This window comes from Mesoplodon densirostris, chromosome 5 (genome assembly GCF_025265405.1).
Source record: "Mesoplodon densirostris isolate mMesDen1 chromosome 5, mMesDen1 primary haplotype, whole genome shotgun sequence".
Lineage (NCBI taxonomy): Eukaryota > Metazoa > Chordata > Mammalia > Artiodactyla > Ziphiidae > Mesoplodon > Mesoplodon densirostris.
The window spans coordinates 123,796,598-123,822,261 of NC_082665.1; the positions used below are offsets into that span (position 1 = coordinate 123,796,598).

General features: G+C 38.2%; 1 protein-coding gene across 4 annotated transcripts in view; it reads right to left on the reverse strand.

Annotated features, from left to right (window-relative positions):
- The window catches only part of TBC1D5 (TBC1 domain family member 5), a 545,992-nt gene that overhangs the window by 87,296 nt on the left and 433,032 nt on the right, over window positions 1-25,664 (reverse strand). For all 4 annotated transcript variants that reach the window (XM_060099476.1, XM_060099475.1, XM_060099477.1 and 1 more), the window contains one exon: window positions 15,973-16,058. In XM_060099476.1, coding sequence (XP_059955459.1) covers window positions 15,973-16,058 — 86 coding nt within the window. The remainder of the gene's footprint in view (window positions 1-15,972; window positions 16,059-25,664) is intronic.

Here is a 25,664-nt window from a genome sequence, read left to right on the forward strand (position 1 = left end):
TATCTTTAAACCATGGGGGCTGAGTTATATGATATTTTGTGTCCCTTTGAGATAGAAGATCCTACAGTTTTAAGACTTGAAGAAAGAGAACATGGGCTTATGAATTTTAGACCAAAAGTTGCAGAGGCACCCAATACATCAGATAAAATAATCAAAATTTAAAATACTCTCAACAGGGTAGCATGAGAAATAAATGAAAGAGATAAAATTTAATGAAGATAAATAAAAGCGTATGCACTTAGGTTAAAACTTTTGACAACTGCTCATTACACACAGAATAGGGGGGCATGGATTAACGTGAGTTCATATTAAAAAAAAAAAAAAAGTCAAGTGCCCAAACATGAATGTTTTGGTCTGGTCTACAAGGCTAATCTGAGCCCATAATCATGTTGTAGGAGAAAAATAAGATTCTTGGGCTGCATTAATTCTAGATGAGTGAACTTCTGGGTTTCCAGACCAGCATGTAAAATGCTTGGAAGTCTTTACACTGTCCTAACAACAAGTAAAAAGCTGAACAAACTGAAAAAAAAATCAACAATTTTTTCTTAGATCCATAAGAGAAGTGAGGTCAAAGGGCAAACTGCTGTCCTAACAAGTAAAAAGCTGAACTGAAAAAAAAAATCAACATTTTTTTCTTAGATCCGTAAGAGAAGTGAGGTCAAAGGGCAAGCTGCTGTCACCCAGATTGGAGAGAGTGACGGGTGAATACAGAGGATCACAACCTACCAGAACAGAAACCCACAGGAACCAGCGCTGGGGTAGGGAAATTGGAACTGTGGCTGAATTGCTAGAAGCTCGGTGTGGACAAACTTGAGAGTTAAAATCTCCCAGGGGACCCCGTCAGGAGGGTGGAGGGGCAGCCCAAAATTCAGCGAGTTTTACCTCCTGGAGCTCTACCAGGTTCTCATGGTAAATATGGGAGAAAAATTGTGCTTCTGGCAGGGGTAGAGGAAAAGGAACCATTTGAAATACACCAGAGCATCTTGTTCTTCTTAAATGGTCTGCCCTCAGGAGAAATATTTAACCAGAGTCCAACCTACAGGGATTTTTGCTGAGCCTAACTGACCTGGGGGAAGGCAAGTACCCAACCCCAGCCCTCTCTAGCTGTCCTGTTCCACCCGACATTGGTGGGGGCTGCAGCTGAGAGGCATGTGTCAAGTTCACAGTCTGGAAGCCCAGGCTCACTAAAAGACTGAGACCTAATTATAGGACCATAGAATGCTTCCTTTCCTCCACACCTTATCACCACATTACTAAAGGCCTATTTCTGGAGTTCCTTTTACCCAGTACAACGTGTCCAACTATAAAAGAAAAAAATTAAAAGATGTACTAAAAAAGCAAAAAGCATAGTTTGAAGAGAGAGAGCGACCAAACTTCAGAACCAGACTCAGATATAGCAGGGATATTGGAATTATCAGACTGGAAATTTAAAATCACTATGATTAAAATGCAGAAGACTCTTAGGAATAAAGTATACAGCATGCTAGAACAGATAGGAAATATAAGCAGAGAGGAGGAAATTCTAAGAAAAAAAAAAGAAATGACAGAGATCAAAAATACTGTAACATAAACAAAGAATGTCTTTGATGGGCTTATTATTGATGGACATGGCTGAGGAACGAATCTCTGAGGTTGAGGATATTTCAATAGAAACTCCCCAAGCAAACAGAAAAGACAGAAAAAGCAGAACAGAATAACCAAGAACTGTGGGACAACCCTAAAAGATGTAACATTCACATAATGGGAACACCAGAAGGAGAAGAAAGATAGAAAGGAACAGAAGAAATATTTGAAACAATGACTGAGAATTTCCCCCAAATTAATGTCAGACAACAAACCAAAGATCCAGGAAGCTCAGAGAACACCAGGCAAGAAAAATGCCAAAAAAAAAAAAAAACTATGCTTAGTCATATCATTTTTTTTTTGCGGTATGCGGGCCTCTCACTGCCGTGGCCTCCCCCGTCGCGGAGCACAGGCTCCGGACGCGCAGGCTCCGGACGCACAGGCTCAGCGGCCATGGCCCACGGGCCCAGCCGCTCCGCGGCATATGGGATCCTCCCAGACCGGGGCACGAACCCGTATCCCCTGCATCGGCAGGCGGACTCTCAACCACTTGTGCCACCAGGGAGGCCCCAGTCATATCATTTTTAAACTATGGAAAATCACAGGAAAAAAAAAAAATCCTGAAAGAAGCCAGAGGAAAAAAACATATAGAGGAGCAAAAATAAGAACCACATTCTAATTATCCTCAGAAACCACGTATGCAAGAAGAGAGTGCAGTGAATATGTAAAGTGTTGAGAGAAAAAACCACCAACTTAGAATTCTGTACCCTGTGAAATTATCCCTCAAAAGTAAATATGGTATCTATATATAGTAAGTATATATTAACCTCTTATAGGAAACACGTTTTCCTTTAATAGTAAATATGATATGTGGCTAGAAATACTAGCTGACTGTCTACACTGCAGGAGGTAACTAACTGTACAATCACGGCAGACTGTTTTGGTGATGCATTAATTTCTGGCAGAACTGAATTTTGTGTCTATAAAATGGAGTGGAACAGTAGGCAGGAATGAAAATTATGATGGAAGAGAAATGGCTAAAAAAGCAGGGGAGCAAGTCCTCCAGTACTGTGAGAGCTGCCATGAGGGAAAGCAGCGCTTCTTCACGTGGCTTAAAAAAATAAGTTTACAAAAGTTACAGAGAGTAACAGAAGACAGTTAAAAAGCTATGACACAGGAAATCCTTTCTAGTGATTTCACAGGCTCAATCTAATATAGTAAGAGCTCTGTTTCTGGAACTGTGTAAGTAGAGATTAGAAAATCATTTTCAGACACACAGGCTCCCTGGCCCTGGCATGGGTGAGAGGCAGGGTTCAGTGAAAGCCCCTTCTGACTCTGACAGCTTGTGATCAGATGAGCCAAATGGCTTCTACCACCACATTCACTATCCTGCTAAGATTACAGGACCAAAAAGAGGCCTGAATGATAGTGTGGGCCCTTGAGGGATGCTGACCAAACCCATCTCAAACTCAGGGGCCTATCTGTTTGCCCTGCCTCCTTATTTCCACCCTCAGTTTCTATTCTGTTCTTTTCACCTCTCCTTCCTCCTCTAGGTTCATCTTCCCTCTGAGGCCTTTTTTCTCTATTCTTTTCCTTCTCCTTCCATCAGAATCTCCTTTTCTTTCTATCATATTCTCACCTCATCCTACCTATACTTTTTTCCATCATAAAAACATATAACTTACTTTAAAATTATCTTCTTAAGTGCAAGGAGTAGCTGGAAAAAGTAAATATAAATATGTGACTTTGGTTTTTGGATAGAAAAAATATTCTCTTTGCATCTCTGTAATTTTCTAGTCTGTCATTATTGACGTACCCTGAATGGATTATGATTCATATTTACCTCTTTCAGAATGCTTATTATATACATCTATCTTTTATTTGGAAATTTAAAACAGTCGTCACGGTTGCAAAATAATACTTTTCCAAATGGTCCTAACATTTGAGCTAACGTTCATGATGTACTTCTATTCACAAATTCTCTAAGCTGAAGGTCTCAAATTCTATAAAATGAATTGGTTTCCAACTTTCTTAATTCTTTACCTTTAAGGTTGAGTGTATTGAATTTGCTTCAATGAAAGACATCTATATCTAATTCTAATTTGTTTGCCATATTGTGAGGTTTCTATTATCTTAGAAAATGAACTCTCTCCACATCTCAAGAAACTCAAGATTTTATAGGCCTTTATAAAAACTATGTGATAAAAGTTAGTTTGCTATTACTTATTCCTTAGGAATCTGCCTTTCAAGTGAAACATGTTTCCTTTCATCTATGAAGACCATGGTTATTTTACGTGTGGCATGTAAATCTTTGTGACTGTTATGTGAAGCAAAAGGAGTGCTTGTTAGGGATAGAAAAGCTAGCCCTCACGAGAGGGCGGATATAAGCTAGACTGTAGGGCTCACCTAATTGGGTCTGAACACAATTTGTAATATTTGTTTAATATAACAAATAATTAGCAATTACACATTAATCGTGATTGTATAAAATCATGAGATAAACTCCCCAAGATGTATCTGTAGGAATAAATTTTGAGGTTTCTATTTCTAGAGTGGTGGTTTTCAACTAATTTATTTTCTGACCCAGTATCTGAGAGGGATACAAATCTCTCCCGTTGACCGTGGCTCATGGGAGTCTCTGGCCTAGGGAAATACATCAGAATGGAAGAGGATACAATTCTGAGTAGCCCACCTGGTGGTGGGGAGTTTTGCCCTCTTCACCTCTCTACCTTCACTTTGAGAATCACTATATATCTTCACAATTAAAAAAAAGATCACAAGCAGCTGTACTTAACATGTATCAAGAATCAACTGTTAAGAGTTTTAAGGAAGGAGGTATGGGAGCCAATAAAGATAAAGAAATGTGTGAGTGAACATAAAAGTCCAAGGAAACAGTCACATTAAAAAAAGTACAGCCATGGAAGGGAACAGGTTAGATGCAGAAAAAAAGAGGAATTTATTTTCTCTCAATTGAAAAAAAAATATACAAGACTTCTGCACTAAAAACTATAAAACACTATTGAGAGAATGTGAAGAAGACCAATTGAATGAAGAGATAGTCTATGTTCATGGATTAGATAATTCAATAATATTAAGGTATCAGTTCTTTCCAAATTGAACTATAGATTCAATGTAATTCCAACCAAAATCCCAATAATTTTTATAGAAATTGACATGTAGATTCTAAAATTTATAAGGAAATGCAAAGAACCCAGAAGAGTCAAAATAATGAAAAAAGAATAAAGTTGGAGGATTCAGTCTATTTAAAATCAAGACTTGCTATAAAGCTACATAATTCAGTTAGTGTGGTACTAGAGAAAGGATAGAAGGTCCAGAAATTGGCTCATATCTATATAGTCAATTGATTTTCAACCAAGGATCCAATTTAATTCAATGGGGAAAGGAAAGACTTTTAAACAAGTGGTACTGAACTGCTGGATACCTTTATGGAAAAAGATGGACTTTAATTTTTACCTCACTCCACACACAGACATTAACTTGACGTGGACCACAGATTTAATACAAATGTTAGAACCACAGAGCTTTTAGAAGAATACAGAATATCTTTGAGACTGTACAGTAAAGGGCTAACTCAGCAGGCCTGGACTGTCCAAATCCTGCACACTGCAAAGTTGTTTAGGACTGGCCCTCGAGGGACAACTGGGAGATAACCTCTAGCCCTTGGAATATCCTGCCTGATAAAAGTGTCTTTGTAGACCTGGGGCCTTGAGCCACACCAAAGTTTATGCTAACAATCAGATTTATGGTAAAAGTCTGTTTTTGTTCAACCTGGGCCCCTGCCACACTATATCAGTCTGACCTCTGGAGGGAACTGGAGATGGAGTAGCTAATGTTAGTCACATGGTTGCTTCATGACTACATGACTGACCTCTAATAACAAACCTTGGGGTCATCAAGTCCTGGGTGAGCTTCTCTGGTTGGCAACACTTCACATGTGTTGCCCTACATGGTTCCCAGGAGATTTAAGCAGTCCACTGGGAGCGGATACCTGGAAAGTTGTACCTGGTTTCTCTTAGACTGTGAGTGAAAAATATTGCCTGCCATATCATTAAACAAAGGATGCTGCAGCCATCAAGCCATCACATTATAGCCTCCCCAGTGGTGAGCCCTGAGGAAACTCAGGATAGAAACCGAATGCCCATCATCTAGCAGTCAACTGCTGCAGCCACCCTGATGGTGCACCCTGAGGAGACCCTGGATGAGAAAGCAAAGGATGCTGGCCCCAGATAGCTGAGGTGCACATCAAAGGAATGATTTCAGTGAGCCCAGACTCTTGCATCTTCCCATACATACATAGAAAAGTGCTACATTCTTTAACGTGAGATGTCTGGTTTTCTTTAATTAACAGTAAACTTTTGATGCTGCGACTACCTGGTATTTGTTGCAAAAACTACTGTATATCCTGGCTCCCCCCTTGCCTCTTCAGAGCAGTCCCTCAGAGTGATCTGAGAGTCCTGTCTCCTGGCTTGAAGACCTCAGAAAGTCTGCCGAATAAGACATAACCCTCAGCTTCTAGGTTGTGCATTTTTTCAGTCAACAACACCAACCTTCTTCCCTTCCTGATTTTAATCTACAGTCTTTGGCCACAGTATACTATAAACATGAGTCTATCAGCTTTTCTGAGTTCTGTGAGTCCTTCTAGTGAAACATCAAAGCCGAGCGTGGTCTTAAGGACCCCCAACAATGGAAACTAAGGTGAGTCTTAGATAGGAGATTTCTTCAATAGGAAAATAAAATGCACTAGCCACAGAAGAAAAAAACTGGTAAAAGAAACTTCATTGAAATAATAATTTTCTGTTCATCAAAAGATATCACTAAGAAAATGAACAGGCAAGCCACACACTGGGGGAGGATAATATTTGCAGTACATTTATCTGACAAAGACTCCTATCCAGAATATATAAAGAATTCTTACAAATCGAGAATAAAAAGACAAACAACCCATTAAACACAGGCAAACTACCTGGACAGTTCACAAAAGAAGATATACAAATATTCTATGAAAAGATGCCCAGGAAAATGCAAATTAAAACACAGTGAGATACCATTTTCACACCAACTAGAATAGATAAAATCAGAAAGACTGACAGTAGCGAATGTTGGCAAAGATGAAGAGCAGTTAAAACCCCCATAAATTCCTGATGAGAGTGGAAAAAGGTGTAATTACTTTGTAAAACAGTTTGTAGTTTCTTATAAAGTTAAACATAGATCTATGCATTAGGACAATTTAATTTCTAAGTGTTTACCCAAGGGAAAGATAAACACCAAAACCCAAAACAATAAACAAAAACATCAAAACATCTGTACAAGAATGCTCTTAGCAGTCTTGTTCATAACACCCCAAATCTGGAACCCAGTATCTATCAACAAGAGAATAGATAAATAACTTGTGATACATCGTATAGTGGAATACGACTCAACAATCTAAAGGAAGAAACTACTGATACATGCAACAACATGCATGAATTGCAAAAACATTATTCTGAATGAAAAAAGCTAGACAAAAATGAGTGCATACTGTGTGGCTCTATTTAGGGGAAGCTCAAGAAAAGGCAAAACTAATATAAGGTAATAGAAATCAGACAGTGGTTGCCTTGGGATGAAGGGTTGGAATTGACCGTAAAGGGACACGAGGGAATCCTCAGGTGAAAGAAATGTTTACTCCAGATATATTGTTTTAGATGGTGGTTACAAGGGTATACACAGCTGTCAAAACTCATCAGACTGAACACTTAAGATCTGTGTTTTGTGTACAAATTACACTTAAATTTTTTTTTTTTTTTTTTTTTTTCTTTTTGCGGTATGCGGGCCTCTCACTGTTGTGGCCTCTCCCGTTGCGGAGCACGGGCTCCGGACACGCAGGCCCAGCGGCCATGGCTCACGGGCCCAGCCGCTCCGCAGCATATGGGATCCTCCCAGACCGGGGCACGAACCCGTATCCCCTGCATCGGCAGGCGGACTCTCAACCACTGCGCCACCAGGGAGGCCCACACTTAAATTTTTTAAAACAGGAGAAAGATTTATTTACTCTGCCCTAAACAGGAGATAGTTTTACCAATTTACCTACATTGGTTAGGAATTAACAACTCTCTTTGATACAAGAGAAAAAGCATTTCAGACATAGAAGTGTTTATAGCACAAACTCTTATTTGAGCACAAAAATATCACAAAATTACATTTATATAGAAATCAGTGTCCTTTAAAATTCTGATTAGCCAATTAACTACTAATGGACTATAACCATGGACTTCTTGGCTTCATGACTTGAGAAATATCATTAGCATATTATTTCTTTACCATATTTTAGCAATAAAATACTTCTGAGTAAATACAATAAAGCCTAATTTAAAAATTCTTGTGGACCATATAAAATGGAAATTGGCCAGAAGAATTTTATAATGCCTTTTAGGTATTCAAAACAGTATTTATTTATTCAGTCATTAAACTAAATACTCACTGAATACTAGAAACAGTGCCAGGTACTGTGCTAGGCCCTGGCAATATGAAGATTCAAGGATTCAGTCCCTGACATCCATATGGTTACTCTATAAATGAGGCTAGAAAGCATTTAATCATTTCACCAGTATTTGAATGTGTTCTCTGTGCCAGGTACTGAGGAAACAGCAATGACAGAGGCAGATGTGGTCCCTATTCTCACAAAGCTCAAATTCTAGCATAAGATGACAACTGGTAGAAGAATTCCTGAGCTTCCTGGGATCACGCACTTTCTAGGACATTCTTATTAGGCCAGGAACTGAGAAGAATGCTCCTAAGCTGAGGCAGATCCTGATCCCAAGGAGAGACGGAAAATTATTGGCCATCAGGCATTCTTGGGGTAAAAGTGGACTGGACGCCATCACTACTTCATCGCCTGGAGCCCAGCTGAGGAATGCAGAAAACATCTTCAAAGCCCAGAGAACACTCTTATTAGAATCATCTTTCCCTGGCTTCCTGCTGGCTCCCATGCAGGGATCCTGACAAGGGGCCTTTTGTAGAGGCCTGCCAGAGGCCTGTACCTGCCAGAATTCTAATTCTGGAATCTTTCATTATTGGTATCAGTTAAGTTGTTTAAGCTCTGACACAAGGCAGAGGAAAGCTGGGAATATTAGCACAGAGAATGCTATTGCTGATCTGGTGAGTGGGCAGATCAGGAACTTAGCTTGGTTTCTTCCATCTCTACCAAGGCCTCATTTAATCAAGTGAAATGTCTAACTTTGGTGATATGAAATTGCTTAAGCAAGTTAAAAGACCTATAGTTGTGAAGTCTGTAAAAAGGCACCACTAGATAAAGTGACACGTGGCCTTGAGTCACTGCTGACAGCTCAGGTGTGATTATTTCATCACCTCTGCAGAGCAGATAAAAACTACACATTCTGAGAAATTGTGTTGTGTCATTTTCAAAACAGAAAACCCATGAATGCTCTGGAATAAAGAAGGTATAAAGGAATAAAGAAGAATAAAGATTCTACTCTTACTATGAGAGGTTGCAGTATTTAAAAACTATTAAATTCTGTTCCATGACTTCTCAATTGGGCATTTCAGTGGTCATAGATTCCTGAGTAAATTAGATGGGTCTTTCTGAAGACCAGTCACAATTTAGATGTGCTTTTTTTTTTTATGGTTATTTAAGGACAAAATTGGAGTAGGATTTGAGTGTTAAATTATTGTTCTGAGCCCAAAAATTGAATGAATAACAAAATGTCAATTCCCATTTTTAAAGAGAAATTTGCAAGTAAGTAAAATCAGAGCACAGTGAATATTACCCACACACGTAATGGAAAATCTACCACTAAAATACCTAGGCACTTGTGTTTAAAGACTTAATTATAGCAATCCATGGTAAAGCAGAGAAGAGAAATCAGGCTTCTTGATTTCTAGAGATATTCTTATCTCAAAATCACATGTCATCTTTGCATCCTCATCCCTCATTTGGATAAGCAACACAAATAGAAGTCCATTGCCACAGACGTAGCAAGTATTAGCTCCCTGCTTTCCAGGTGTCTGCCTGCCTCTTGTCTGTCCTCTGCTAACTGATCACTGCGTGGGGTTCCCCCATGAGGATATATATTCCCTCTAGACCATCCCCACTACCTGTCTTGCTGCTCAGTGACAGTCCCAATGCATTAACTCTTTAATAGCCTCTATACAGTTAAGAAAGTAGTTGCAAGGCTAATTATGGCTGAAGGGTCCAGCTTGGTAAAAGCATCTTAGGCATTAAATAGCTAAAGGGGGACTTTCCCGAGGATTTTGCAGCTACAATAGCTTCTGATCATGGATAAAGTAGTGGCACAATAAACAAACCTCTGGGGAATAATGTGGTAGTTATAAGGGCTACATACAGAATTAGGAGTACTACTTGGCAAGATCACTAAGCTTGTCTCAACCTACACTCCCTATACTGGTGACTAAGGATATCCATGCACCTTCACCCGTGCTGGCTTGCCCATTCATTCATTCAAAACCACTTTATTGAGGTCTAATGGACATACAACGGCTGTACCTATTTAAAGTGTACAGCTTGATAAGTTTGGAGATAAGTACACATCTGTGAAACTATCACTACAATCTATGCCATAAACCTATCCATCACCCCCAAAAGTTTCCTCCCACCCTCTTTATCACAACTATTTTTATTTATTTTATTTTTTGTGATAAGAACACTTAAGATCTACTTGCTTAGCAAATTTTAAGTACACAATATAGTATTATTAACTATGGGCCTAGGCCGTACAGTAGATCGTGATGATTTACTCACCTCTGCCTCGTTTATTTTTAATTTGCTAATTTGAAAGGTGAAAAACAGTGCTTCATAGGTGTTTTAATTAATTATGCATTTCTTTGATTAATTATGAGTTTGAACAGCTTTTTAAAATGTTTATTTGCTGTTTGTAATCCTTCTTTCATTGAGTGTCTACTATATTCTAGGCACTATTTTAGGTGCTGAGGATAAGACAGTTAACAAGACACACATGCAGAGTTTACATTTCAATGCAAGAAACAAACTATAAAAACAAACCAAAAAGCTGAATAAAAAATGAAAAATACCATTTCAGCTATTAAAAAAACCCCACAGGGCCTCCCTGGTGGCGCAGTGGTTGAGAGTCCGCCTGCCGATGCAGGGGATACGGGTTCGTGCCCCGGTCCGGGAGGATCCCATATGCCGCGCGGAGCGGCTGGGCCCGTGAGCCATGGCCGCTGGGCCTGCGCCGTCCGGAGCCTGTGCTCCGCAACGGGAGAGGCCACAACAGTGAGAGGCCCGCATACCGCAAAAAAACAAAACAAAACAAACAAAAAAAACCCCACAAAAACAGTAACAAAGCAAATTAAAGGGACAGAGTAAAGTGGTCCATTACTTTAGACAGGGCAGTCAAAGAGAGGTTCTCTGAAGAGACGATATTTGAACACAGACTGAGCAGTAAGTGTGCCATGTGGATTCTTGGGGAAGAAACCAGACACGGAGAAAAGCAAGCTCAAAGCTCCTGAAGTGGGAACTTGCTCGAGAGCTGGAGGGATGGTAAGCAGCCCGGTGTGGCTGGAGTCCAGTGAACGAGAGAGCAGGGTGGTGGGGTTGGAGAGACAGGAGCCGGATCATGTAGGGCCTGCCTTGCAGACCACTGAAAAGGCTTTGGATTTGACCCCAAATATTTTGGGAAGCCACGGAAGGGCTCTGAGCAGAAGAGTGATAGGATCAGACTTGCACAGGGAGATGAGTTAGGAGACCGTGGGGGTGAGATGGGCAAGGCCACGTGACTTGGTGCCACCAATGCAGAGAGAGGTAAGTGGCTTAGTTCAGGATATAGTTTGAAGAGGAGTTGCTGATGCACTTGACGTGTGATGTCAGAGAAAAAGAAGAGTTAAAGGCAACTCTAAGGCTTGATCATCTGGGTCATGACATTCATTGTGATGCAGAAACACTGGGGGAACAACAGGTGTGTGGAGGTGGAATCAAGAGTTTAGTTTGGAACATGTGAGTCTGGAGTTCAAGGGAAGAGGTCAGACTGGAGATATAAGTGAAGGACCCTTTAGTCATAAATGGAATGTAAAGGCATGAACCTGGGCTGAGATCCTCTGGGCAGAGAAGAGTATGGCAGGAGATGTGATGGCCCCTGAAACAGATCTCGTGTTTCTTACTGAACAGTGTAAGTTTCTATACATTAATGATATTATAGTTTGTCAGTCATTTATACTACAAATATTTTCCCAATTTTCTGTTTCCTTTTTGATTCAGTTTATTTTATTTTTGACATCTACTTAAAAACAGTTGTGTAGTAAAATCCACCAGTCCTTCCCTTTGTGATTTCTTCCATTACTTTTAAGGCTAAAAAGTTTAGTAACTAGAGGTCAGACAGACATTTGTGTTTTATTTCTATGTTTGCTTGTTTGAGTGAACTTTGATTAACTCAGAGTTTATTCTGGTGTGTGTTAAGTTTATAAGTTGATACCTTTTCAAAAGATTTGTCAAGTTTCCCAGTACCATCTCTGAACTCTTTCTTTCCTCATTTACCGGTCTGTGATGTCTTCACACACTACACTTTATTTGGTTCAGTTTCAATTTCAAGCTTTGAAACTGCAACAGTGATGATGAGAAATCTGCCTTGCATCCTTACAGTGTTACTTTGTATAAGAATCTCAATGTGCTTACAAGGAAATACATAAAACAGAACCAACATTTTTGAGAAGAAAAATGCTGGGACAGAAAGCTAAATGGAAGAAAGATAAAACATGAAGGGGAAAAAGGAAAGGGTACAGTCTATTTCCTTTTTTGAAAAAAAAAAGTAGATGTTGAAAAATGTAAAAAGAGAATCATGTATACATATAACAAATACTGAGTAACCTCCCCACACCAGCCAGGATTATTCCAGGTGCCCTCAAGCAGTGAGTAAGACAAGGGACCTGCCTGCAGGGAGCTTGACTTTAGTGCGGAGGTTGAGGAGATAGATGATACATATGTCTATGACTTCTGTGAGTAAAGAATGCTATGAAAATAAGATGGGGGCAATGGGGTAGAGAGTGACCAAGGGAGGTGAAGACAAAAGGGAGGTCAAGAGAGGCTTGTGTGAACATATGGATTGCTAACAGGCACATGAAAAGCTGCTCAACATCACTAATCATTAGAGAAATGCAAATCACAACTACAATGAGGTATCACCTCACACAGGTCAGAATGGCCATCATCAAAAAGTCTACAAGTCTTTTGTCTCCTTAGGTAGGTTTATTCCTAGATATTTTATTCTTTTTGTTGCAATGGTAAATGGGAGTGTTTTCTTGATTTCACTTTCAGATTTTTCATCATTAGTGTACAGGAATGCCAGAGATTTCTGTGCATTAATTTTGTATCCTGCTACTTTACCAAATTCATTGATTAGCTCTAGTAGTTTTCTGGTAGCATCTTTAGGATTCTCTATGTATAGTATCATGTCATCTGTAAACAGTGACAGCTTTACTTCTTCTTTTCCGATTTGGATTCCTTTTATTTCCTTTTCTTCTCTGATGGCTGTGGCTAAAACTTCCAAAACTATGTTGAATAAGAGTGGTGAGAGTGGGCAGCCTTGACAACCTAAGTGTCCATCATCGGATGAATGGATAAAGAAGATGTGGCACATATATACAATGGAATATTACTCAGCCATAAAAAGAAACGAAATTGAGCTATTTGTAATGAGGTGGATAGACCTAGAGTCTGTCATACAGAGTGAAGTAAGTCAGAAAGAGAAAGACAAATACCGTATGCTAACACATATATATGGAAGTTAAGAAAAAAAATGTCATGAAGAACCTAGGGGTAAAAGAGGAAAAATGACACAGACCTACTTGAGAATGGACTTGAGGATATGGGGAGGGGGAAGGGTAAGGTGTGACAAAGCGAGAGAGAGGCATGGGCATATATACACTACCAAACATAAGGTAGATAGCTAGTGGGAAGCAGCTGCATAGCACAGGGAGATCAGCTCGGTGCTTTGTGACCGCCTGGAGGGGTGGGATAGGGAGGGTGGGAGGGAGGGATACGCAAGAGGGAAGGGATATGGGAACAGATGTATATGTATAACTGATTCACTTTGTTATAAAGCAGAAACTAATAAAAAAATGTCTGCAAATATCAAATGCTGGAGAGGATGTGGATGAAAGGGAACCCTCTTGCACTGTTGGTGGGAATGTAAATTGATACAGCCACTATGGAGAACAGTGTGGAGGTTCCTCAAAAAACTAAAAATAGAGCTACCATATGATTCTGCAATCCCACTCCTGGGCATATATCCAGACAAAACTATGATTCGAAAAGATACATGCACCCCTATGTTCATCGCAGCATGATTTACAATATCCAAGACATGGACGTGGAAACAACCTAAATGTCCATCGACAGATGAATGGAAAAAGAAGATGTAAGTCAGAAATAGAAAGACAAATACCATATGATATCACTTATATATGGAATCTAAAATATGACACAAATGAACCTATCTACAAAACAGAAACAGACTGACAGACATAGAGAACAGACTTGTGGTTGTCAAGGGGGTGGGGAGGGGAGGGATGGAGTGGGAGTTTGGGATTAGCAGATGCAAACTATTATACAGAGAATGGATAGACAACAAGGTCTTACCGTATGGCACAGGGAACTATATTCAATATCCTGTGATAAACCATAATGGAAGAGAAATGTAGATACATGTATAACTGAATCACTTTGCTGTACAGCAGAAATTAACACAACATTGTAAATCAACTATGTCAATAAAAAAAAAAACTGTAAGAGAGAGATAGGCTTGCCTTGTGTGAGATATTTGTGCTGAGCCATAAATCATGAAGCTGAAAAGGAAGAGGGGAGGTGGGAGGAGAACAGGGAAGCACTATGGCCCCAGGCAAGCTCAAGCAAGAGGGAAGAGAAGGGGAGGGTGGAGGGGATGAGGTCATTAGGGGAGGGGCAAGGGAAGAAGACTGGATTATGGGAGGTATCAGGAAGCCTTTGGAGGCCCAAGTGGGAGTGTGATCTAATCTGCTGGAAACTGAGAGTTTACAGGCTGTCCTGTGAAAACTAACCTGGGGGAGGTGGTGGGCAGAGGGTGCAGAGTGGAGATTAGGGGAGAGAAGAAGGAGCTCCAGCTAGAAAGATCCTGTATGAAGAAAGTACCTAAAATATACTTTTTAAAAAACATATCAAAACTAAATACTTGACAGGGAGGAAATACAAGTGATTAGACTGTAAGATTCCTGAGGGTTAGGATTTTTGTCTGGTTTGTTCACTATCTCCAATGCCTAGAATACTGAGAGTCTGGCACTCAAGAAGAATTTGTTAAATTAAATGAACAAAGTGACTATAGGGACAAACCTTTTATTTGTGAACCAAGAATCAAATGAAATGAACAAACAGAAAAGAGTTTCACAGAAGCCTTGTGGGCTACAGAACTGGTCTCATAATTACACAGCCCTTCAAGACATGAGACAGACTTCAATCAAGGATGGGTAATTTAAAAATAACGTTACACTAAGGGTTCAAAATGCAAGTTTAAATTTATCTGCTTTCTTATAAAATCCTTCTCACCCCTCAGACAACGAGTTTCGATGTGTCAGGAATTATGTCTTTTTAAAAAACTCTCCAAGTAAGAGCAGAACACATCATGTATGTGTACTCCAACCATGTATATTTAGGTTGTTGGAATTCTACTGAAGAAAAGCTAGCACACAGGCAAAATGCTGAAGGAAGAAAATTCGGACAACTTGCAGCATTTATCATGACTAACATTTTAGTCTACCAGAGTAAATTTTGAAATTATGTTCTAATTTGAGATGGTTCTGGTTTGATGAGTTAACTCTTGAGACATCTGAGTATAGTATTATGAAAGAACGAAACTGTTCATCAACCCTTTATGCCAGTGTTAATTTCTTTTAAAAGTAGGATTTTAATGTTTCTTTTTATTCCTACAGTGACCCTTAAAATTTCTATGTATGTAATCACAAATGCACACACAAGATGCATTTATAAGCTTATTGTGTAGTTCTAAAGACAACTGGGAAACCCAGTTTTAATTTTGTTACTGAAATAATTTAAACATATATTATAGAACTGCTTCTTTTCAATCAACATCAAGGATCTAGAAAGAGACTGCACAAGCAGGCACAATTTATTCAGGTTTCTTAGTGTTAGAAAAACAAAGTTGCCAAACTTCAATCTGTAACAAGTACTCTTACATTTATTTAATTTTTCATCTTACCACTGACATCAACATATATTCTTTGCTCATGCTTTTAAAAAAAACTCATAATTTATTTTACAAAGATTCATTACATGCATTAACCATTGGTATACTCAAGTCTGGGAAATTACTTTCTGCAAATTTCCTGACGATCTCCAAGCTTAGTGACTTTCATCAGAGAAAGAGGACTTACCGGCTTTTATTCATGAGGTCTGCTCCTCGGGCTTTGTAATAATCTAAATTTGGATGGAACTGATAAGTCACTGGTCTTGGATTTCTCTATAGAAAAAAAAAGCAGTAAATTAAAATGTATAAAGCTATTTATACATTAACATATAAAAGAATGAAACAACTGTTTTTATATTCTTTCAGAAAAAAATATGTATAATAATGAAATTTAATAATTAATGTGTTTGGTTTTTGTTTTTTTTTTTAATTTGGCCGCCCCTCATGGCTTGTGGGATCTTAATTCCCTGACCAGGAAATGAACCTGGGCCACAGCAGTGAAAGTGCCGAGACCTAACCATTGGACTGCCAGGGAACTCCCTGTTTTTTTTTTTTGTTGTTGTTATTTGTTTGTTTTTTGCGGTACGCGGGCCTCTCACTGTTGTGGCCTCTCCCGTTGCAGAGCACAGGCTCCGGACGTGCAGGCTCAGTGGCCATGGCTCATGGGCCCAGCCGCTCCGCGGCACGTGGGATCTTCCCGGACCGGGGCACAAACCCATGTTCCCTGCATCGGCAGGCGGACTCTCAACCACTGCGCCACCAGGGAAGCGTGTTTGTTTGTTTTTAATGTTGAAGTTTTGCCTTAACTGATCTTAGTCTGATTAAACACTGAAATTGTTTTAATACACTTTCTTTTCATCTGTTTCATAGTTCACACAGATTTATTCCTTTCATTAGATTTCTTTTTGATAATTTTGATCATTTTCAATATGCCTTTCCAAAATACAATCAGACAAAATTACAACAAAACTGAAATATTATGAGATTAACACCAGCATAATCTATGCCTATGGCCTAGGAGACACAAAGTGTCAAGAAAGCTGCATTTGAAGAAGAGCAAAACTCAAGTTAGTTTTTGATAACCAAAGTGCTATATATGCCCACTAGATGGCATACCAAGTCTTTCTTTTCCTAAAATGAATGAGTTATTTCAGAATTCAGCAATTCTTTTGAAGTTTGCAGTTTCTATGTCATCTATTCTTATATACGAGTTTAATAAGTGCCCAGGTAGTAGAAATACAAAAGCAAACTGACCAATGCACATTTTCATAAAAGCAGCAATACACTGTACTTTCTGGCATTTAGTATTATTTATAAACTTGCAGAAATGTCCTTGAATCATTAGGTTGGGTGTGTCTATTTAAATAGGTTGCTATTATTTAATATGTCCATTATTTAAAAGTATCAAGTCCCTCAGGCAAACAAAAATTAATCAAATATACTTCCAGTTTATAAAAATGTAACACGTTAATAGCATAACTTAAACGAATACCATCATCTCTGAAAGGTTAAATTACATATTTTTTTCATTAAATAGTTTTTAATAACTTATAAATAAATGTGTTCCAATGTTTACCTGAACATATAACTCAAGTTAATAATTAGGACTTTGAACCAGAGAATGCCCTGTCCTTTGAGAGATCTAACTAGACATAAAAAGGCTGCATTTTATCTTAATAGAAAATTACCAATATGCTTTGCTATCAGTCCTTGGAGATATAATCCCAAGGCACAAATATACTTGCATGTAGGCGGGGGTACATAATTGCTAAGGTTAAATAGTTTGAAATTCATCAAGCTAACAAGCTGCCTCTTAAGGCCATGATGGACCTTTTCTTTTTCTGCTGAAAAGAGAATATTTACAGAGCTCAACCCTTTCATATCTCTTCCAAGTCAGCCGTAATCATCTGACAAAAATGACAATCCCTTGATTTAGCTCCAGCTCCTACTCCACTGGTTTGGTATTCAACACAGTTCTACAATAATCAAATCTGAATTGCCTTGATGAAGATAACTGATGCTTCCATGACTACCATGCTATTAAGTCTAACAGTGCAACTTCTAGCTCTCTAGGAATTACATAGGTTTCCTCTTGGTAGCTGATGACAACCTGGACCCAAGCACAACGGGAAAATGAAATAGAGGTCAAAGCCACTGGCAGACTGACAGTGCATTCATGATTTATTTTAAAAATTAACTTTTGTAGGACTATCACTCATAACCAATTTCGTTCTTTATTCTCAGTACCTGGAAACATTTTGTTTTCGTTACTATAAAAGGCTTTTCTTCTCTGACTTTCAACAAATTAATAAAGGATTATGTTCCTCTTTGCTAGAAAACAATGAAAGAAGGGAATGCATGGAGCAATTTCTTGAAACATCTTTATAAAGAAATGACAAGCAATTCAAGACACGAAGTGCTGATCTATCTAAGCACTTAAAGCCATTATTAGGAATAATGATCTAACTTGAACATATGAATGAGGCTCAAGTATTGCTTTCACTGAGCCCTATTTAAATTCCTAGGAGACTTACTAGTATCAAAAGGAGAGGCAGTTTAAAGTGCCACTGTACTGGGATGGAAAAGAAAGAATCAAAAGATGATGTTGAAAAATAGTATTTGAAATGTAAGAAAATAAAATCAGAAGTAAGAGTTGGAAGTCATGCAATAGGGTTTTCTATCTGAGAAGGTGATACTGTTACTAAAACAGAAGTATGTGTACACATGGATGGTCTAGACCAGTACTGTCCAACAGAAATATAATGTGGGTCACAAATGCAAGCTTCATATGTAATTTAAAATGTTCTAGCAACCACGTTAAAAAAAAAAAAGAGAAAAAAAGAGTGAAAGTAAATGTAATAATATTTTGTTTCATTTGGTATATCCAAAATGTTGTCATTTTAACATGTAATCAATATAAAAAAATACAGATATTTTACATGCTTTCTTTTGTACAAAGTGTTTGAAATCTTGTGTATACTTTACACTGAAAGCACATCTCAGTTTGGACCAGCCACACTTCAGGTGCTCAATGGCCACCTGTGGCTGTAGCTACTGAATGTCTGATATCTCTGTAAACCAACATGTGGCTATAGAAATCAACAGGTATAGCCACTTATTTTAAAAGGGCACATGCTTTTTTTTATACATTAAGATTCAGTACTGACAGTTCTTTAATTCACCTATAATTATTCTCTTTTAATTTAGTTTAGTCTCTTCTGAATAAGGTTTTAAAAAGTCAAGAAATTTTGGAGCAATATCTTCTCACACAACTATGTACCAAAATGATAGCAATGGTTTCCTTAGTGGGATGAGATTAAATGAGCAGAATTCTAACCTCATGCAATTGAAACATTTTAAAAGTAACATTTGCCTTTCTTATTTCAAAGGATTTTTTTCCAAATAAAATTTAACAGAAATATAACAGTTTTGATTTCTATTTTTTTATAGATCTGGAATTTCCTCTAAAATGTAAGAGCCACTAGAATTCTACACATATAAAACTCTGTATGTAAGAAAGACCAGACCCAATGACAGTTGTAAATTCTCATTGTGTAGGACATGTGATGCGGACAACTTTAAAAGTATGTCTTTGCAAAGGATTGGAACAATTAGTAATTATTTTAAACCCACTTTCACACAGTCAGGATTTCAAATATTATAAGCTTTTCCAAGCCAATGTACATTAAAAAAAAAAAAAAAGCAAAAACAAAAAAAAAAAAACCCACTTCTGTTTATTTGGGGGAATTTTTCTTCAGAAGAAAAAATGGTAATTATACCCTAACTTATATTGGTCTGTGTACAAAGGAATACCAATTATGTTTCATGACCTGAGAAGTCTACATAACTATATATGAAAATGCAGAAATCACAAATTCAATCCACCCTGGGTTTACCATGCCTTTCCTAGACCAACCTGGATGGACTTGAAATAAATCTTCCACAAGATTGCAGCTAATTAACTTCCCAAGTACCACTCCATCCTTCTCTGTTAACAAGCTGCTGGAGCTCTTCTTAAAGTTTTCTCTTCAGCATGTTACTTTATGGTAATAGAAGAAGAATGCTGAAACGCCCACCTGTGGCACAGATAGGCTGAAATCTGGGGAGGCAGCTTAGAGCCTTGTGGACAAAATGACTTATAGAAGCAGGATAGATAATAGTAGAAACAAGTGTCCTAGAGGGAACTATACGGAAAAAAACAAACCAAACCAAACTCATGTGGTACTTCTGAAGTTTCAAAATGCTTTGGTTAATTTGGCGTGATCAAATCAATTTACAAGTAGTGCTTAAATGACAGCAATCAATGTTAGGGACAAAACTGATTGAAACCTAACCTCTCCGTTATAGTTAACGTTCTTCACTTCTGAGTTCTATATTACACGATAGTAAGCTGTGCCTTAATGTAATTTCAGGTAAAACACTCTGTCCCTTACTGAGTGTGGCTTTTGATGGTGGACAACTCCCCTCCGCTCTACTCTGTAATAGAAGGCCTTCCCTGCCACCCTAACCCGCACAGTAATATTTCAGGAATTTAAGTTCAAACTCACTTTGCTATGGTAGTGTACAAAAATATTTAAATGCTAACCCACACTAAGTACAACTAACCACAAGAAGTACAATTAACTACAAGATGAAATGTGACAATTTTCCTTGTTCTGAGCCTGGTGAAATCAAACTCATCCAACAAAGGTCATCACAAATAGTACTTTCTAGACTGATCCCTCTAACTCTGGTCCCTCACCTGAGGATGATAATCTCCTTTTGCCTTGTTAATGGACACTCCAGAAGGAAAAGAGACTGAGGTACTCATCCTGCTTGGAACACCACATCGCCTGCCTTTCAAAGGGCTGGCTATTTGTAAACACATGTAGAACTGAACGGAGCAAAAGATAAGCAATTCCAGTGATCCCTGTTCTAATCTATGAATGTACCAGCAGGAGGTAAAGAAGAGTTAAAGTGTTACGTTAGAAACAAAGGGACCAAGGTAGACCTAACATCTGCTTTAGAGGCACAGGCTGCCTGGCAGGGGAGGCCAGGGATATGGAGTCAGGGAGGTTCAAGTCCAGAGCCCGCCCCACTCACTCCTGGCTGGGAAGGAGTCAATTTACACTCTGGCTCTGGTTTTCTCATCTGCAACATAACGGAAAGGATTAAACGGGACAATGAACATTAAGTGTGGCACAGTGCTGGCTGGGCACTTCGTAAAAACTCAATAAAACGGAAGCTATAATTCCCTTCTGATACCACTAAGCACTGATAAACAGAACTTTGACAGCAGATCTGACAGCCTGACGACTTGAAATCCATGATAAGAAACAGGTAGAGAAAGCAGTGTTTCGTCCTTCTGATAACCATATATAAACTTAGGGCAGATTTTACCAAACATTCCATTTTTTAAAAAGTAAAAACACATATTTAGGAAAATATATCATGTACATTGGACCTCATACGTGGGGAGAAAAGCTGTCTTATTTCTCAGAACAGGAGTACGCACATACATACAATTTTTTAAAAATTGTAAAACCACATACTATTAATGCGCAGTTGTTTGCCAGCTAATGAGGTTACAGTATTAAAGTGATTTCCTACAATAAGTCCAAATTATTATTTTTATAGTTTATTGGTTACAATTTTTACATTAAACTGACAAAGTTCTTGTAGTGCTTGTTTAATAGAAAAGGTTAATTTATATTTACAATATAAATACAATGTCTGTTCGGCATGAAGAAAATATTTGACAAATGAAGAATTACTTAGTTTGCTTTCCCCTAATACCTTGCTACCAACTCTTAATTTTTAGCATGCCAGATTAGGGGAAGAATAAGGCTCAGAAGGAGAAACAGCACTGTAAAAAATACGTCGAACGTTTCCCTTTGATGAAAAATGAGACTCTTATTTTAGTGAATATGTTATTGCCTCAATGCTGGGGGAAAAGCAACTGCCATTAGAAAAACGAATTGCTCAGCTGTTTATAAGCAAAAAGCTCTGGGGGAATTTCTCAGGACCCCAAAGGCAAAGCATTACAGGGTTATGCAAACATATGTTGCAGGTGTTTTAGGGGAGACAGGTGGGCAAAACTCAGCCCTGGAAGAGTTAGTTTAATACGCTGTAGCTGAAACGACGTAACCTAAATGCATCCAAGTGCAGGGCTGCCATGGCACCAGTGAAGAGCTGCAGAGCAAAAGCTCTCCCTAAAATAATTATCTTGTTAGTGCCAAGCAAACAGCATTTTTCCTTCTTGTAGTTTTACAGAAAACAAACACTGTTAATTACTTTTTCTCCCCGCCCCCCCAACTAAAGGTATTTTAAACCTGGAACAAAGAACAGCCTGAAATAGTGATAATTATCCAAAAAAGATAAGGATGAAGTATTGTTGCCTTCATTTAAACAAATATTCCTAAGAAGACAGTTTGTTGTAATATCCCCTCTTTGGTGCACTAGGCAACATTAGATTTATCATAATTCTCCTAAAGCCTAAGATATTTCTATATTAAAATGCTAATTTTGTCTTTTCTTTTGCCTGTAATTAAAGCTGGAGAGATTTGTGATCTGATATTCACTGATTGCTAGAGGGTCCATAAAGGTCTCAACATTTCTGTTTCTTATTGCTACATACTGCCCTCTTCATTAAAATTAGATAGAGTAACACAGTGGATCAAAAAGGCAGCCACTATAATCCTAAATGCTCACAAAATTCCCTTAAAAATATATATATATAAATAAGTGGCATTATCTAGATATTGCTGTCAAACCTAGATTTGTATTTTATTTCCTTCATCATTTATCTAGGAGTTGATTTTCTTTTTATATTATGTGCTATTGAGACAGTACTGATTTTACCGTTATGTATTTATGTGTAATAGTAATATTGAGCCATACCTTCCTTATATAAACCACTTTTACTTTTTTTTTTTAAGAACCCATGCCATGAATTAAATGCCAAATGCTTTGCATAAAATAAGTTCACAAAACATCAGATTTGGAAAAACAAAATCTAGTTTGGTTTTTTGTTTTACAATATTACAAAATCTAAAACGTGGATACCACATAGACCTTCATCAAAAAAAAAAAAAAGAAAACAAATCTTTTTAACAAGGTTGTAAATGAGAATTTCACTTCAGTACCAGATTAAAATGATCTCTGGTTTATATACTAATAGTTCCTATTTCTTTTGATAGGAAATATATATTACAGATACTAGATGTTAAGAATCTTAGTGCATTTGACAGAAAAATTTAAGTAATTTCAACCTATGAATCTAACAGATTAAAACAAAAAAGAAAAAAAGAGAGAATTTAAAAGAACTTAAAAAAAAAAGGAAGCAGAAATTGTTAATTGGTAAAGACACAGACAAAACCTCTGAACCCATGCCAGCCTCATTTTACATACTGAATAAGCCCAATTCCCTACAGTGACATCCACATCTATACCCTGGCAAGCCAAGATCTCAGATGGCAGAGAAGCATTTTAAACCACCTGTGCGTTAGCTCTGCTGTAGCTTCATACAATAAATAGACACCAAAAGAGAAATAAAATTTTTTCCTTTTTCTAATGTATTTACATTTTGAATTTAGCAGGCAGGAAGATGCCAGATTAACATGCCCCCCCATATAAATAAATAAATAAATAAATAAATACGGGAAGCAATTCATGTTTACACATTTTCTTTGTTACTAATCCTGGGCCTCAAAATATTCCTTTTAGGTAGTTGGTGAGCTTTGTTCAGCAGCACTGAACTCTTCACCTTTTCCCTTCCTTGAATATGAGCAGGGTGGGGGAGGAGGAGCCTTACTTCAATGGTTTAGAGACAACTGGAAACCTATTTATGTTTTCCTAAGACTGAAGGTTTCCAACCTTCAATGATACAAAGCAAAAAAGGAAAGAGGGAATCTCAAAAAAAAAAAAAATCCTAAATATTCCATTTTGGGAAAGAGACTTAAGAAACTAAAATCTCAGATAAAAAATTATCATCGTAAATTTTTATTTTTAGAAATGTTAAAATAATTTTAAACAAATTATCATCAAAATAGAAGCTATTTACAAAATGGTTTTAGGAGTTTTGAATCCTCAAGAATAAGTCTATGTGACCCCATAGGACTGGTTTGAGAAATTTTACCCCATCTTCTTCCCTTTTGTGACCTGCTATTGTAATTGCCAAGGCAACAAAAGCTGAGTTCCTGCACTGAGGTCTGGTAAAAGAAAGCCTTGCACAGTCACACTTCTCATGCAATACTGGGAGTAACTTCAATGATAAAACATCTTGCAATTAAAAATTCTATTATATAAATACACTTTTACTAAGGTCATTCACTTACACTCTATCTTTTCTGATACTTTTTAGGATAACCATGAAGTATTTATACTGAACTCTGAAATGTCCAAGAGAGAAATTAGAAAGCAAACATATGGCTTCCCTGGTGGCGCAGTGGTGAAGAATCTGCCTGCCAATGCAGGGGACACGGGTTCGATCCCTGGTCCGGGAAGATCCCAAATCTTAGTTGTGGAGCAACTAAGCCCATGCGCCACAACTACTGAGCCTGTGCTCTAGAGCCCACGAGCCACAACTAAAGTCCGCGCGCCTAGAGCCTGTGCTCCGCAACAAGAGAAGCCACCGCAATGAGAAGCCCGTGCACTACAACGAAGAGTAGCCCCTTCTCGCCACAACTAGAGAAAGCCCGCGCACAGCAACGAATACCCAATGCAGCCAAAAATAAAATAAATAAATAAAATAAAAAAAGAAAGCAAACATAAACTATAACACACAGATAAGAGTTTTATTTTCCTGAGTGAGACCAATCTCTACTTGAGAAAATGTGTCAAGTTAGACCCAGAAACCATGGGAAAAAGTCCCTATGGATGGACTCTTGCTTTCTTGATAGTTTTATTCTAGATTTCATTGTCATTATAAAAAAGAACACTGGGCTTCCCTGGTGGCGCAGTGGTTGAGAGTCCGCCTGCCGATGCAGGGGACACGGGTTCGTGCCCCGGTCCGGGAAGATCCCACATGTCGCAGAGCAGCTGGGCCCATGAGCCATGGCCACTGAGCCTGTGCGTCTGGAGCCTGTGCTCCGCAACGGGAGAGGCCACAACAGTGAGAGGCCCGCGTACCGCAAACAAAACAAAACAAAACAAAAGAACACTGACGTCAGGTGTGAATTTCTCTACAGAGAGGATAATGTCATAAAGTATTCTCAATACCTTTTGATAGAGCTCAGCCTTAAAAGCGAAGCCCCCCTCAAATATCTAGTGATTATTAATAGGGACTTCCCTGGTGGTCCGGTGGTTAAGACTCCGAGATCCCAATGCAGGGGGCCTGGGTTTGATCCCCGGCCAGGTAACTATCAATAGATCCCATATGCTGCAACTAAAAGATCCCGCATGCCGCAACTAAAGATCCTGCGTGCTGCAACTGAGACCCAGCACAGCCCCCCCCGCCCCGCAAAAAATCTAGTGATATTAATTGGTGCACCATTTGCAGGCTGCTCACATAATATCTATCCTAGGGGTTCTTAATCGTTTTGGTGCCATGGACTATTCTGCTTTCTGGTGAAGACTTTGGTCTCCTTTTCAGAATAATGTTTTTAAATACATAAAGTAGAATACATAGGATTATAAAGGAAAACAATTATACTGAAATACAGTAATTGAAATACTGAACAAATTTATAACACAGTAAAATGTGCCTTTTCATTAATGTATTAAATAAAATATATGGCTGGTCTAATCATGACTACAATTTAGAAGTAGTGATGAATATAAATGGTATTTCAAGATATCTTCATCCACTGTAATGTTATATAAAATATCTGTGTTGCTATCAGTGAAAAGGTTTCAGGTACTCCTAATACTACTGTCCTTTGTTGTCTTCATCCATTTTTC